We start from the raw sequence: 15,343 nt of genomic DNA, 5'->3' as shown, positions 1-15,343 counted from the left end.
ACCGCCCTAGCTCTCCGGCCCCATCCCGCAGCCAATCAGCGCGCGGCCTCCCGCGGCCCCGCCCCCGCCGGCCGTTCCGGGCGGGCCCCGCGGAGCCCAGGCCGCGGGTGCGGAGGGCGGCGCCGCGGGGCGGGGGCCGATGGGGCCTGGCGGACCGGCGGCGCCGATGCGGGGCTCGCCTGGACGCGGGTGTGCGGGGCTGTGAGGGGGCGAGGCGAGCGCTGCGGCCCGCCCGGGATGGGCCAGCCCTGGCCTGGCGGGGCCGAGCCGGAGGCGAGGGCGGCGCGCGGGTCAGGCCTGCCGGGCGGGCGGCCCGGGGGCTGAGGTAGAAGTGGGCGCGGAGGAAGGGGCCGAGCCAAGGCGGTGGGTGGAGCGGCGAGGGGGGCGGAGGCTGGGCCGCGGCGGGCGAGCGGAGCGGCGCGCCTGTCCGGGGCTCGGTGGCGGCGGCGGCGGCGGCGCTTGAGGAGGCAGAGGCGGCGGCGGGCCGGACGAGCGCCCGGAGGTGGCGGACGAGGCGCCGGGGGCCCCCATGGGCGGGTGTGTGGGCGCCCAGCACGACTCCTCGGGCAGCCTCAACGAGAACTCGGAGGGCACCGGAGGTAGGTGAGCGCCAGGGGGCAGCCTCGGCCCCCCATTGTTCCCGGCCAGGCCCCGCCACCTGTCCCGGCCCCTGCGGGCCCGCGGGCCGCGCGGCCGGGGCCCCCGCGCCCCTTTGTCATCCCCTCCTCCACGTCACTCCCCGCGCTCCGCTTCCGGCCGCCCCGCCGGCCGCGGGGTCGCCCCCTGCCCTCCCGGCCCCTGAGGAAAGTCCTTCGCACGCCGGGGATGTAGCCCTTGGCCTCTCGACCCCACCGCCTCGGCTTGGGAAACTCGGACTAGAAACTGCCTTGCTTGGCCACCTCACTCCCTCCCCAGCCCGTTTAATTATTCAGGAACAGGATGGCGGCGCTGGGGTTGCAGAAAAGCGAATTGATGGGGGGTTGGGGAGGGGAGCCTAATGCATTCCCTCCGACGGGCCCCGCCACATCTCTCCGCACCCTTCCTCGTTCGGCAGAGTTGGCTGGTCTCAGCTTTCCTGAGTTTCAGATGACAGCTGCCCTGGTTGGTTCCAGTTTGGCCATTTAAACCTGCAAGTTTCTGGAGCTTGGCTGGGGAAGTCTCAAGTGGCCACACGCATTATTTTAAGGAGGGGTGGGGAAACAGTCCGCCGAGGGAAACGTGGCTTCTTGCTACGGCATGCGGGTGTTGGGCCAGTTTGCTGTCGGGGTGGGCTAGTCAAATTCCTATCGGCCTTACGTAAAGGAAAATGTGTAGGATAAAAGTACAAATACAGGAGTCCGACTCAGCCCCGTAGGATCAGTACTTCAAAAGTTTTCTGACACGGAACGCACTTCTAATTTATTGTAAATAGTTTGCTGGGGAGAGCTTTGTAATTCAATCGGCATTGTGGTATAGCGGTATAATAATCTGCCTTTATTTAAATGATCTTTGGCAGAGTCCACTCTATAGCTTGTGTAGAGGGCAGAATGTTTTAGTGAAAGAAGAAACAGCTAGGAATAGCAAAGATGACAGTGTAGGTTTTGTTCCAACCTTCTGTTAGATGTCTCAGAATGTGGGGCATATTTATAAGTTCCTAAACTAAGTCGTTTGGGGATGAGAGGGTTTACAACTTTTTCTTTAGACCAGTTGCTTGCCCTCTCACTTGAGCTCTGTTTATAAACTGTGTACACCTAACATTTGACTGATGAATTTCCTGAATTACATGATATTTTGCCATGCCACCTCATTAAAATCTGTGGGTTTCCTGTATGATTAAATCCTGGGCAGGTATTTTGAGAGTTCAGTGAAGTGTGTCTTGAAAAAAACTTGTCCATGAAAACGCTGTTTAATAGTTCATTTCATGTCATAGCATTATTACTTGGTGGCACATTAACAGTGAGATCCTCAGTGACAGCAAAGCAGGAGATAAAAAGGGCATGATTTTAAAACAGCTCTGGGGTAAGGTCAAATTGGGGGTCACAGTGATTCTTCCTGCAATTGAGGTGATCATTAATGGTACCAAAATATATTAGTCTGTGCTATAGGTAGTGTTTAGTTTCAATTAAATTTAATTTTTTTGCACTCACTTAAAATTTTTAATAAACATTTTTCTCGTCTCGGTAATGAACTTGAACCAATTTATTTAAGCCTTTTGGTAATGTGAGTTATGACAGCCAGGCATTATTAGCAAGGGCTTTTAAAAGCATGAAGTCTTAGCTTTCGGTAATTTATTACCAGTGGTGTCTAGTTAGATAGCCCTAGTATCAGTTTCCTTGAGAACTGAGTTCTCTGGACTTTAAGCTGCGCTATACCTTTCCAAAGTAAAGTTTAGAAAAAAGGAACACCAACTACCAAACCTCTTTATTTTCTCCTGAAGAGGAAGTATGGGCCTCGTGTAACTGGGATGGAGGAAGGAGCTGTGTGGGATAAAAGGATTGTTTCTGGAATTTAATTATGGAAGCCTTTATTTGTCATTATTGTCATGGTAGTTAAGAGTTAATTGTGGTTTAAAGGAATTAGTTCAGGTGAGTGTTTCACGTTAACACATTAAATAGTTTTTGCTTATTATAGTAGGTTTTTGTTGAGAAGAGAAAAACTATTTTTCCTAAGGGTGTTGGCATAGATCATTCGCTTTTCAAACATAATGGTTCATAGTTTTAATCAGGACGTTTGGGTTATGAAAAATTCTTTTATTAACATGAAGTAAAATAAAGTCTTCTGATGCTTTTCATGACTGTTTTAATTACATTCACCAGTGTTGTTGAATGTAATGTTGAATCTCACCATTTTAGATTGATTTGAAACGACTTTAAAAAACCTTTTTGGCCATTTGAGATACTGTACTTTCCCTTTCCCTCTGGATCTAAGTCTCTTATGTATGCAAGTTAATTGCAGTACAGGAGAAAAGCTTCCTTACCTGATGATTTACTTCTCTGAAGGAATTTGGGAAATTTTTGCAAAAGACTGTAGAATACGGAAATTGCTTAATTCACATTATAAGATTTGTGTTACATGTTATTTTGGAATCATTTGTAGTGTCTTCCTCTCGCATACCTTGCCTAGAATTGTTTTTGAGTTTCAGCTAGTTTGACTATTTTTTAAATGCCTAATTTTCATCAAGACAAGCATATTATATACAAGATTATTTAACAGTTCACTCCAAGTTTCCATGCTCCTAGAACATTTTTTAGACAGCATATTCTTTATGGTTCTCTGCCTTTTTATAATGATATTGTGATGCTGGGGTTGGAACTCAGGACCTCTAGACAAAGCTTTATTTTAGTCCATGGCATTGGCTAAGGAATTAAATCTCATGATTTTTAAAAATAAATATGTGGGGAAAAACAGTAAAGTGAAATTAGTTGAAGAGAGCCAACTAGCTTCTTTTCTTATTTTGTTTACCTCTTTAATGAACGTAATGATGTACAAAGTAGGTTCTCACTTTCTGGGTGTATCATTTATTCTTATGTTCAGTGATACCCCAAGAGGACTAATCCTTGGTGGTCATAAGTTTCCAGGTTTACGCAGGATAGCTGACTGCTGGGCATTCATTTCTTTATTTCAGGATATCTTGAGAATATCATGGAATTCTTTTGGATATCCATTTATAGTAGCCTTATAGACTGCCTACTTGATGAGTAACAGTGGTTTTTGAATAATAACTACCATTTATCCAGTATTTATTATGTAACAAGTGTTGTGCTAAGTGATTGTTTTCTCATTTAGTCTTCAACAACTCTGGGAGGTGGATAATATCTCTATTTTATGGATGGATTGAAGCTGGAAGAAATTAAATAACTTGCTTAACATCGAATAGCTTACAAATGGCAGTCAGAAACTTGAACTCAGGGCTGTAATAAAAAGTTTTTTTCTAGTTTCATTTTTTAACTTGTGATAAAATACATACAAAGTTTGCCATTTTAACCATTTTTAAATCTACATTTCGGTGGCATTAATTACACTCACAGTGTGCAACCATCACCACTATGTATTTCCAAAATTTTTCATCTCTCCCAACAGAAACTCTGGATCCATTAAGCAGTACCGCTGCTCCTCTCTCCCAACCCCTGTTAACTTCTAAATCTAGGTTTTGTCTCTGAATTTATCAAGTTTAGGTATTTCATGTTAGTGGAATAATACAATATGTATCCTTTTGTTTGTAGTATATTTCACTTAGCAATAATGTCTTCAGGTTAATCCTGTGGTAGCAAGTATCAGTACCTCATTCTTTTTATGGCTGAATAATATTCCATTGTATGTATATACCACATATTTATCCATTCTTCTATTGATGGACATTTGGGCTGTTCCCACTTTTTGGTTATTGTAAGTGGCTATGAACTTTGGTGTACAAAGAGCTGTTGACTCCCTGTTTTTTATTCTTTGGTTATAATATACCTAAGAGTGGAATTGTTAGGTTATATGGTAATTCTTGCTAGGTTATATGGTTTACCTTTTTGAGGAACTGCTTTACTTTACCATAGTAGCTGCATTGTTTTACATTCCAGCAGCAGTATACAAGGGTTTCAGTTTCTTCATATGTTCACCAACACTTCTCTCACATTTTTAAAATTATAGCCATTGTAGTTGGTATGAAGTGGTATCTCGCTGTGGTTTTGGTTTGCATTTCCCTAATGACTAGTGATGTTGAGCATCTTTTAATTAAAGTGCTTCTTGGACATTTGTTTATCTTCTTTGGAGAAATGTCTGTTTAAGTCCTTTGCCTATTTTTTAATTGGGTTGTTTTGGGGGGGTTTTTTTGTTGTGTTGTGGGAGGTCTTTATATATTCTGTATATTAAACCCATATCACATTGATGATTTGCAAATATTTTCTCCCATTTTTGGGTTGTCTTTTCACTTTTTTTCCCCCCCAGGGAGCACCTGGGTGGCTCAAATCAATAAACATCTGACTCTTTATTTCAGCTTAGGTCATTATTTCAGGGTCATGAGATCGAGTCCTGCATCTAGCTCTGTGCTCAGCGCAGAGTCTGCTTGTCCCTCTCCCTATGCTCCTCCCCCTGCGTTCCACCCCCCCCCCCCCCGCCTTTACACTCTATTGATGATGTCCTTTGATACATAAAAGTTTTTAATTTTAATCAAGTCCAGTTTATTTTTTCTTTTGCTGCCTGGGCTTCTAGTTTTTGTTTTAAAATGTATATTTAACTAGGGGCGCCTGGGTGGCTCAGTCGTTAAGCGTCTGCCTTCGGCTCAGGTCATGATCCCAGGGTCCTGGGATCGAGCCCCGCATCAGGCTCCCTGCTCCGCAGGAAGCCTGCTTCTCCCTTTCCCACTCACTCCCCTGCTTGTGTTCCCTCTCTCACTGTGTCTCTCTCTGTCAAATAAATAAATAAAATCTTAAAAAATAAATAAATAAATGTATATTTAATCCTTTACTGATGAAGGAAGAATAAATCTATAACCAATAATTCACAAGTCTAACTTAACTATTTGCTTTCTTAACTATGAATAGAAAGCTGTTTTAAGTTTCTTTTCTGTCTTATATGGTGAAAAGGTTGATTAGCAGTGAAATGCTTTTTAAAAAGTTGACAAAAGTAGTCCATAAACCTACTTCAACTTCTTAAGAGATGATTGTTATATTTTCTGCAGAAGCATTTTACAATCAACAGGCATTGAGTATCCACAATATGCCCAACATTAGGTTGGTTGCTGTTTTTCCAAAAAAAGGAATCTTGATCTTATTTCTTGAATATGTCAAAATCCTTTTTTAGGAAAGCATAATAAAATATGCATATATGAAATAAGTATAAAACACTATGTAAACAGATAAATATACCATAGGATAAACTGTGCAAGTGCTGAGGGAATAAAAGAAAGTAGTGATCTGAGCTGCTCAAAAGTATGGTCCCTGGACCAGCAGCTTTGCAATAACCTGGGAGTATGTTAGAAGTATAGAATCTCAGGCCCCCACCCATGACCTAGTAAATCAGAATCTGCATTTTAACAAGATTCTCAAATGGTTCCTATGCGTATTAAGGTTTGAGAAGCACTGGCACAGAATTGCTTACAGTGGGAAGAGACTAAAGGGAGGAACCCAATAGGAAAAAAATGGTATGAGTTGGTAATTTATTGGATATAGGGATACATAAAAGAAAGTAAAGTATAGACAGTCCCTGACTTACGATGGCTCAACTTAGGATTTTTCGATCTTACAATTTTATGATGGTGCAAAGTGATACATACACATTCAGTAGAAACCATACTTCAGAGTTTAAATTTAGATCTTTTCTGTGGCTGGTGATAGGTGGTATGATACTCTCTTGTGATGCTGGGCAGTGGCAGCAGGCTGCAGCTCCCAGTCAGCCACGGGGTCAGGGTCATGAGGGTAAGCAACCAATATAATTACCATTGTGTTTTTCAGTATAGTATTCAATAAGTTTTATGATATTCGACACTTTATTATAAAATAGGCTTTATGTTAGATAATTTTGCCCAACTGTAGGCTAATGTAAGTGTTCTGAGCACATTTAAGGTAGGCTAGGCTAAGGATGTTCTGTAGGTTAGTTGTATTAAATGTAGTTTCTTTTTTTTTTTTTTTAAGATTTTATTTATAAGAGAGGGAGAGACAGCAAGAGGAGAGGGAGAATCAGACTCCCTGCTCAGCAGGGATCCCGACATGGGGCTGGATCCCAGGACCCTGGGATCATGACCTGAGCTGAAGGCAGACAATTAACTGACTGAGCCACCCAGGCGCCCCTTAAATGCATTTTCAACTTAGGATTCATAGTTTTCAGTTTATGATGGGTTTTTTTTGGGATGTAACACCATCATAAGTTGGGGAAGATCTGTAATCCCGTATTTGTGAACCTGGGTAACTAGGAATATTGAGGTGGCTTTGCAGGTTTTGGGGAATAAGAAAGAGCTATCTGGGGCAAGCTGTTGTTTGCCTTTCAGTATGTTAAGGTTTAGCTGACAGAATTTTTAAGTTGGGACATCATGTAGGATGGTGAAGAAGTTTAGATATGGAATTCCTAGATGTTCAGGTTATGAATGTGGATTTTGGAGTCAGCTGTGGGAGGTTGACTGAAGGTGTAAAAATAAATGACCGCTGGGGCACCTGGGTGGCTCAGTCGTTAAGCATCTGCCTTCGGCTCAGGTCATGGTCCTGGGGTCCTGGGATCGAGCCCCGCATTGGGCTCCCTGCTCAGCAGGAAGCCTGCTTCTCCCTCTCCCACTCCCCCTCCTTGTGTTCCCTCTCTCGCCATGTCTCTCTCTGTCAAATAAATAAATAAAATCTTAAAAAAAAAAAATGACTGCTATAAGTAAGTGAAAAGGGGAGGAAAGTACTAAGAATTGAGTCATCAAAATTTCACAGAAGATGGAGAAATGAGGTGATTACCTCTAATCAGGGCCTGACCGTAGTAGGTGCTTAGTATACTGAATTTTGTTGAATTATTGGGAAACATAGGAAATCAGGTCTGCCTGTGAAACTTATAGATCTGATTGTGTTTGAACAGACCATTCTTATAATTTCAGAAAATAATTTGGTTTGTTAACTTCTCATTCTAGTGTGGTGTCTGAAGAAATTCTACCTGTAGTTTGTTACTCACGTCCAAACTCAAGATAGACTTCTTGAGCGTTCAACCCCAGAATATTCCAGTAGCCCTTTTGAGGTTAGTGTATGTTAGAGCAAACACATTTCTCTACAGAACCTTGTTTTCGTTCTTCCCCAAGAATATCATTCGTTATTTCCTCTTCTTTATGTATTTTCAGTGTCCTATATTTCTACACATCATCTAACGAGGTTGTTTACTGAATTTTCTTATGCTTCTACTCTTAAGGCTGTGTCTATAATTAAAAATGAAGCGGAATTGAGCATGAGGAGGACTGAAGATTTAGTCTGTGCTTATACCAAATGTGACAGTGGAAGTAAAAATTTTTCATATTTTCTGCATTGGTAGCTCTGAGGCTTTATAAGCAGAATGCATAAAATTTTATACCAGTTGGAGAGAGACATACGTACTGTGAAATAGGAAGCATTTACTTTTTTTTTTTTAAAGATTTGAGAGAGAGAAGGGAATGGGGGGGGGGGAGAGAATCTCTAACAGACTCCCCGCTGAGCAAGGATTCCCGATCCGGGGCTCAATCCTATGACCCTGAGATCATGACCTGAGCTGAAATCGAAAGTCTGACCCCCAGAGAGCCTGGGTGGCTCAGTCGGTTAAGCGGCTGCCTTCGGCTCAGGTCATGATCCTGGGGTCCTGGGATCGAGCCCCACGTCCGGCTCCCTGCTCAGCAGAGAGCCTGCTCCTCCCTCTCCCTCTGCCTGCCACTCTGCCTACTTGTGCTCTCTCTCTATCTGTCGAATAAATAAATAAAATCTTAAAAAAAAAAGTCTGACCCTTAACCAACTGAGACACCCAAGCACCCCAGGAGGCATTTACTTGTTGTAAAATAGAGGGTGCTTGATTTTACCAGGAGGAGTGTAGTTTTGGGGTGAGACCAAAAGGAAAACAAGGCAGCAAGAAGGTATAGGTTGGAAATCCAGTGGAACTCTGGGTAGGTAGGTTTGGTAGGTTATGAGAACTGAATTTAGCTCAGGGATGCTACAGTACTGAGATATGGAGAATCCTCTTTGGGAAGAGATTTAAGCACTCGAGTTTATATTAAAAAATGACATGGGATGTTGTAGCCCCTATCTAATAAGTTACCTTCTGTTGGGCTAGTCCCCTTTTGTTTTCAATTTTCTAGCAAATTAAGGGTTGATGTTTCTTCCCAGTCAAGATTATCTTGGAATTTATGTTGGAACGGTGTTTTTAAAGATTATTCCTATGGATATTAAATGGGCTGTTTTTTTCATCTCTGACTTTATTTAGGAATCATTTGCTAGTATTATATACTATGAATAGAATCATTAAGCTATTAGAAATGAGGATCTTGGGGCGCCTGGGTGGCTCAGTCATTAAGCGTCTGCCTTCGGCTCAGGTCATGGTCCCAGGGTCCTGGGATCGAGCCCCGCATCGGGCTCCCTGTTTGGCAGGAGGCCTGCTTCTCCCTCTCCCACTCCCCCTGCTTGTGTTCCCTCTCTCGCTGTCTCTCTCGTCAAATAAATAAATAATATCTTAAAAAAAAAAAAACTTAAAAAAAAAAAGAAATGAGGATCTTCATTCTTCTGATTTTATGATAGCCCTAGTCTATAACACCTCTCTTTCTTATGGAAAAATTTTAATAGATGGATTTTATTTTTAAATTTATCTGATTTTTTACTGTAAGTGCAAAGCTTTGGCAGCACCTTGCTCTTGGTACTATACTCAGGTGAGTCTTCTGATAAGAATATTATTGAGCGTTAATCACTTGTAATAAGGAACTTTTGCCGTTATGAATCAGCTATCTCTCTTGCAGTTTTTGCCCAAAACACGTTCTTCTCTTGTTGCAAGAAAGCATTAGGTTGACTTCGTTAAGCAATATGATCATATTAATTGAGCATGATGATCAATTTGCTGATTTAGTGATTCTCTCATTTTTCCTTACTGCAGACCACCTGAATGGTTTATCTTCATTTGGTGGACCATTGCACCTGATTCTTCCCGCCGCCCCTCACCATCCCTACCCAGCTTTCTGCTTCTGCTTATCGGGCATACTAGGCTACCAGCAAGCTCCTCATGATTCACTGGTAGTTCAAGGACCATAGGTTGAGACTTTACTAACGCGTATGTACTTAAAGATGCATGTGTGTTGGCCAAGAACAATCAGCATGTTTTCACCTTGCATCAGCTACTTTGACTTGCAGTCAGCAAGAATCAAGTTTGTTTTTGAATATATTCCATATATTGAGCTGAGAGGTTAAATATTGCTGAGTATACATTGGGTGTTATAATGCCATTTTTTTGCATGTTTGCAATAAAACTTTTAACATCTTTTGAAGTTAGATGTCTGAAGAAAAAAGATATCTTAACGTGTCAGAGTCATCTTAAGTGAATTTTACTTGAATGTGATTGAGGTCTTGATATACATTTGTCCAAGACTTGACTAAATAATGAGTTAGTGACTTTTGGCCCTTTCTAATTAAGTCCTCACAGGAAACCCTTCAGATAATTTTTTGCATTTATTGTAATTGGCTCCTAGGTATAAGCAAAAGCAGACCTATTTGCATCAGTTCAGATAGTTTCCATGCTTTGGACTATGTGACAAGAGTATCAAAGGGGCAGAGTAATAGATAGTCCAGATCACTCAGTTATGCTTTATGATAAACTATCACTTTTAACTCAGGGTGAACACTGTTTTTTAGGTGAGTTGATGATCCTTCCTGAAACTCTTAAAAATAGCCAGCCCCTATTATTTCTAACTGCCAGCACTTGAAGCTAACCATAAATACTGTGTCTCTCTCTGTCAAATAAATAAATAAAATCTTTAAAAAAAAAAAAAAGAAGCTAACCATAAATAGATATAACAGATACAGATAAGGCCTGCTCTGTGATATCAAGTAGCTTATGGTCTAATGGAAGAATCATATATTTAATCAGGAAAAGTTTTAAAAGCCTCTATAACAATGAAAAAAGTATTGTGAAAGTTCAGGGAGTAGTGGGGAGCAGGGTCAGAAAACTTCACTGACGAGGTGGTATAAGTAGTTGGTCTTGAAAGAGGAGTAGCTGGAGGAAAAGCAGAAGGTCATCCTGTATGTAGAGGAAATTACTTGTAAAGAAATATGAAAAAACATGGCATTTTGGGGGACTGGCAAGAAGTTTGTGGACAGGGTAGATGAATGTGAAGTTATTATGTTGTCAGATTTTTAGAAGGCATAATTGCCACAATTAATGACCAAGTTGGGAGATAGTATGTAGGTAATACTATTTAAGTGGGTTTTTTTGGTTTTTTTGTGCATCTAACAAACTCATTCCCATTTAATGCTGCATTCTGAGGTTATTTTATACAAAATTCTGATGTACTAAGTTGTTACAATCTTTAACAGATTTTTATTCTTTCGTAATTTCTAACCATATTGTCATATATTGAGCGTGAGAAATGTGTTTAACTTTTTCACATGCACAAGGGGCACCTGGCTGGCTCAGTCAGAAGAGCATGCAGCTCTTGATCTTGGGATCATGAGTTTGAGCCCCATGTTGTGTGTAAAGATTACTTTAAAACACACACACACACACACAACTTTTTTTACTGCACACATATATATGTGTTTGTCCCAGATCAGTTTTTGTCTCTCGGCTCCTAGTTTTTTGGCACATGGAAAGAGTTTGTGCTAAGATTCTGCAGACCTGCCTGAATTTTAATGTCTTGAGAATAGGCCTACATTAGCTGTGGTACTTTGGGCTCAGTTTCTTACATGGTTCAGAGAAGAAAATGGATTAGATCATTGTCAAGATTATATCTAATTCTTTTTTTAAACTTTTTTTTTTTTTTTTAAGATTTTGTTTATTTATTTGACAGAGAGAGATACACAGCGAGAGAGAGAACACAAGCAGGGGGAGTGGGAGAGGGAGAAGCAGGCTTCCCGCAGAGCAGGGAGCCCGATGCGGGGCTCGATCCCAGGACCCTGGGATCATGACCTGAGCCGAAGGCAGACGCTTAATGACTGAGCCACCCAGGTGCCACCTAAACATTTTTTTTTAAATGTTTTATTTATTTATTCATGAGAGAGAGAGAGAGGCAGAGAGAGAAGCAGGCTCCCCGCCTAGCAGGAAGCCCGACGCAGGACTCGATCCCAGAACGCTGGGATCATGACCTGAGCCGAAGGCAGACGCTTAACGACTGAGCCACCCAGGTGCCACCTAAACATTTTTTTTTTAAATGTTTTATTTATTTATTCATGAGAGTCAGAGAGAGAGAGAGAGAGGCAGAGGGAGAAGCAGACTCCCCGCCTAGCAGGAAGCCCGATGCGGGACTCGATCCCAGAACCCTGGGATCATGACCTGAGCCGAAGGCAGACGCTTAACCATCTGAGCCACCCAGGCGCCCTCTTTTTTTTAAACATTTTTAATGACAGTTTTCAAGCATATTGAAAAATTGAAAGACTCTGATACAACAAACATTTTAATACCCATTAATTGTGTGTATGTGTGTTTAAATATTTGCTTAACTGAGAGTATAGACATCCTGACACTTCAACATGCAAATACCATTATCACTCCTAAGATCTAGTCCATAATCAGAATCCACCAATTGTCCCCAAAATGTCTTTTATAGCTATTTTTAAAAATTTTATTTATTACTTATTAGAGAGAGCATGCATGAGCGCACAGAGGGAGAGGGAGAAGTAGGCTCCCCACTGAGCAGGGAGCCTGACGCGAGGCTAGATCCCAGGAACCTGGGATCATGACCTGAGCCGAAGGCAGATGCTTAACCAACTGAGCCACCCAGGTGCCCCTTTTATACCTATTTTTTTTCAAATTAGGATCTATTCAGCATTTAGACACTACATTTGTTTTTGTCTCTAATCTTTTAAAATCTTGAACAGCTCCTCCCCTTTTCTTCCCTATAACATTTGATTTTTTTTTAAGATTTTTTTTTTTTAATTTTTATTTATTTGACAGAGAGAAAGATAGCGAGAGCAGGAACACAAGCAGGGGGAGTGGGAGAGGGAGAAGCAGGCTTCCCGTGGAGCAGGGAGCCCGATGTGGGGCTTGATCCCAGGACCCTGGGATCATGACCTGAGCTGAAGGCAGACGCTAAACGACTGAGCCACCCAGGCACCCTAACATTTGATTTTTTTGAAGAATATTGTAGAGGGATGCCGGGGTGGCTCAGTCAGTTAAGCCTCTGCCTTCGGCTCAGGTCATGATCCCAGGGTCCTGGGATTGAGCCCCACGTTGGGCTCACTGCTCAGCGGCGAGCCTGCTTCTCCCTCTGCCTGCCGCCCCCCCGCTTGTGCTTGCTCTCTTTCTCTGACAAATAAATAAAATCTTAAAAAAAAAAAAAAATGAAGAGTGTTGTAGAATGTACCACATTCTGGATTTGTCTGATTATTTCCCTATGGTGTCATTTAGTGTTTTCTTCTAGCCTCTGTATTTTCTTTAAACTGATAATTAGGTAGATGTCATACTAACAGAATGTGATTCTTTATTTCCTAGGCTATACTGGATCCAAAATCCAAACTTTTCCCAGTTCTTTTCTGCTAATTTCCAACACTGGAGTAATCTTTTATTACTGAATAAATCTGAACCTTTTTTTCCTTTTCCCAACCAGAAATAATCCTGCCATCCTCTGAACTTCCACAGTACTATTCTTTTTTATTTTAATTTTTTTTATTGTTGTTAATCACCATACATTACATCATTAGTTTTAGATGTAGTGTTCCATGATTCATTGTTTGTCCACAGTACTATTCTTATACTTATTCCCCTTCTGTTTTTTGGTCTCCCTACCCACCGCCCCTGTCATTTTTCCTCTAACTTTATTGGGGAATAATTGACAAATATAATTGTATATATTTATTTCCCCCTCTATTTATTTATGTTTGAATTTAAATTCAATTAATTAATATATAGTATATTATTAGTTTCAGAGGTAGAGTTCAGTGATTCATCAGTTGTATATAACACCCAGTGCTCATTACATCATGTGCCCTCCTTAATGCCCATCACCCAGTTACTCCATCCCGCCCCCCTCCAGCAACCCTCAGTTTGTTCCCTATGATTAAGGGTCGGTTGGGGCGCCTGGGTGGCTCAGATGGTTAAGCCTCTTCCTTTGGCTCAGGTTGTGATCTCCAGGTCCTGGGGTCGAGCCCCACATCAGGCTTCTGGCCCAGCAGGGAGTCTGCTTCTCCCTCTGCCTCTCCCCCGCTCCTCGTGCTCTCTCTCTCAAATGAATAAATAAAATCTTTAAAAAAAAAAAAAAGTCTCTTATGGTTTGTCTCCTTCTCTAATTTCGTGTTGTTTTATTTTTCCCTCCCTTCCTCTATGCTACTTTGTTTTGTTTCTTAAATTCCACATATGAGTGAAATCATATGGTAATTCTTTCTCTGATTGACTTACTTCACTTAGCATAAACCCTATAGTTCCATCCATGTCGTTGCAAATGGCAAGATTTCATTTTTTGATGGCTGAGTAACATTCCACTGTATATATATATCACTTTATCCATTCATCTGTCAATGGACATCTGGGCTTTTTCCATAGTTTAGCTGTTGTGGGTATTGCTGCTGTAAACATTGGGGTGCAGGTGCCCCTTCAGATCGCTACATTTGTATCTTTGGGTAAATACCTGGTAGTGCAATTGCTGGGTCGTAGGGTAGCTCTATTTTAGCTTTTTGAAGAACCTCATTCCAGAGTGGCTGTACCAGCTTGCATTCCAACCAGCAGTGTAAGAGGGTTCCCCTTTCTCCACATCCTTGCCAACATCTGTCACTTGTTAGTTTTAGCCATTCTGACTGGTGTGAGGTGGTATCTCATTGTGGTTTTTTTTTTTTTTAAGATTTTATTTATTTATTTGACAGAGACACACAGCGACAGCAGAACACAAGTAGGGGGAGTGGGAGAGGGAGAAACAGGCTTCCCTTGGAGCAGAGAGCCTGATGCGGGGCTCGATCCCAGGACCCTGGGATCATGACCTGAGCCGAAGGCAGACGTTTTAACGACTGAGCCACCCAGGCACCCCTCATTGTGGTTTTGATTTCTATTTCCCTGATGCTGAGTGATGTTCAGACTTTTTTCATGTGTCTTTTGGCCATTTATACGTCTTTGGAGAAATGCCTGTTCATATCTTCTGCCCATTTCTTGGATTATTTGTTCTTTGGGTTTTGAGTTTGATAAGTTCTTTATAGATTTTGGATATTAGCCCGTTATCTGACAAGACATTTGTAAATATCTTCTCCCATTCTGTCAGTTGTCTTTTGGTTTTGTTGATTGTTTCCTTTGCTGTGCAAAAGCTTTGTATCTTGATGAAGTCCCAATAGTTCATTTTTGCCTTTGTTTCCCTTGCCTGTGGAGACGTGTATAGCAAGAAGTTGCTGCGGCCGAGGTCAGAGAGGTTGCTGCCTCTGTTCTCCTGTAGGATTTTGAATGATTCCTGTCTCTTAGGTTTTTCATCCATTTTGAGTATGGTGTAAGAAAATGGTCCAGTTTCATTCTTCTGCATGTGGCTGTCCAATTTTCCCAACACCATTTATTGAAGAAACTATCTTTTTTCCATTGGACATTATTTCCTGCTTTGTTGAAGATTAGTTGACCATAGAGTTGAGGGTCCATTTCTGGATTCTCTTTAATTGTATAAATTTAAGCTATACAGTGTCATGATTTGATATACATATACATTATGGAACTATTACCAAAATCAAGATAGATAACTGACATATTTATTACCTCACATAGTTAACTTTGTGGGGAGGGGGGTAAG

General features: G+C 41.7%; 1 protein-coding gene across 4 annotated transcripts in view; it reads left to right on the top strand.

The window, feature by feature from the left end:
* Nucleotides 1–376: 376 nt before the first annotated feature.
* Nucleotides 377–15,343, top strand: part of UBTD2 (ubiquitin domain containing 2) — a 64,082-nt gene continuing 49,115 nt past the window's right edge. Inside the window, exons 1-2 of one of the 4 annotated variants that reach the window (XM_036120315.2) lie at nt 486–599; nt 9,535–9,708. Coding sequence is in view for 1 of the 4 variants with exons in the window: in XM_036120314.2 (XP_035976207.1) it covers nt 530–599 (70 nt within the window). In the remaining 3 variants the exon portion in view is untranslated. Of the gene's footprint in view, nt 604–9,534; nt 9,709–15,343 lie in introns of all 4 variants that reach the window. The other 3 variants (XM_036120317.2, XM_036120314.2, XM_036120316.2) reach the window with 3 other exon arrangements.

The sequence above is a fragment of the Halichoerus grypus genome, chromosome 2 (assembly GCF_964656455.1).
Source record: "Halichoerus grypus chromosome 2, mHalGry1.hap1.1, whole genome shotgun sequence".
NCBI classification, from domain to species: domain Eukaryota; kingdom Metazoa; phylum Chordata; class Mammalia; order Carnivora; family Phocidae; genus Halichoerus; species Halichoerus grypus.
The sequence above is the reverse complement of the archived record's forward strand: the minus strand, read 5'-3'. Positions and strand labels throughout refer to the sequence as shown.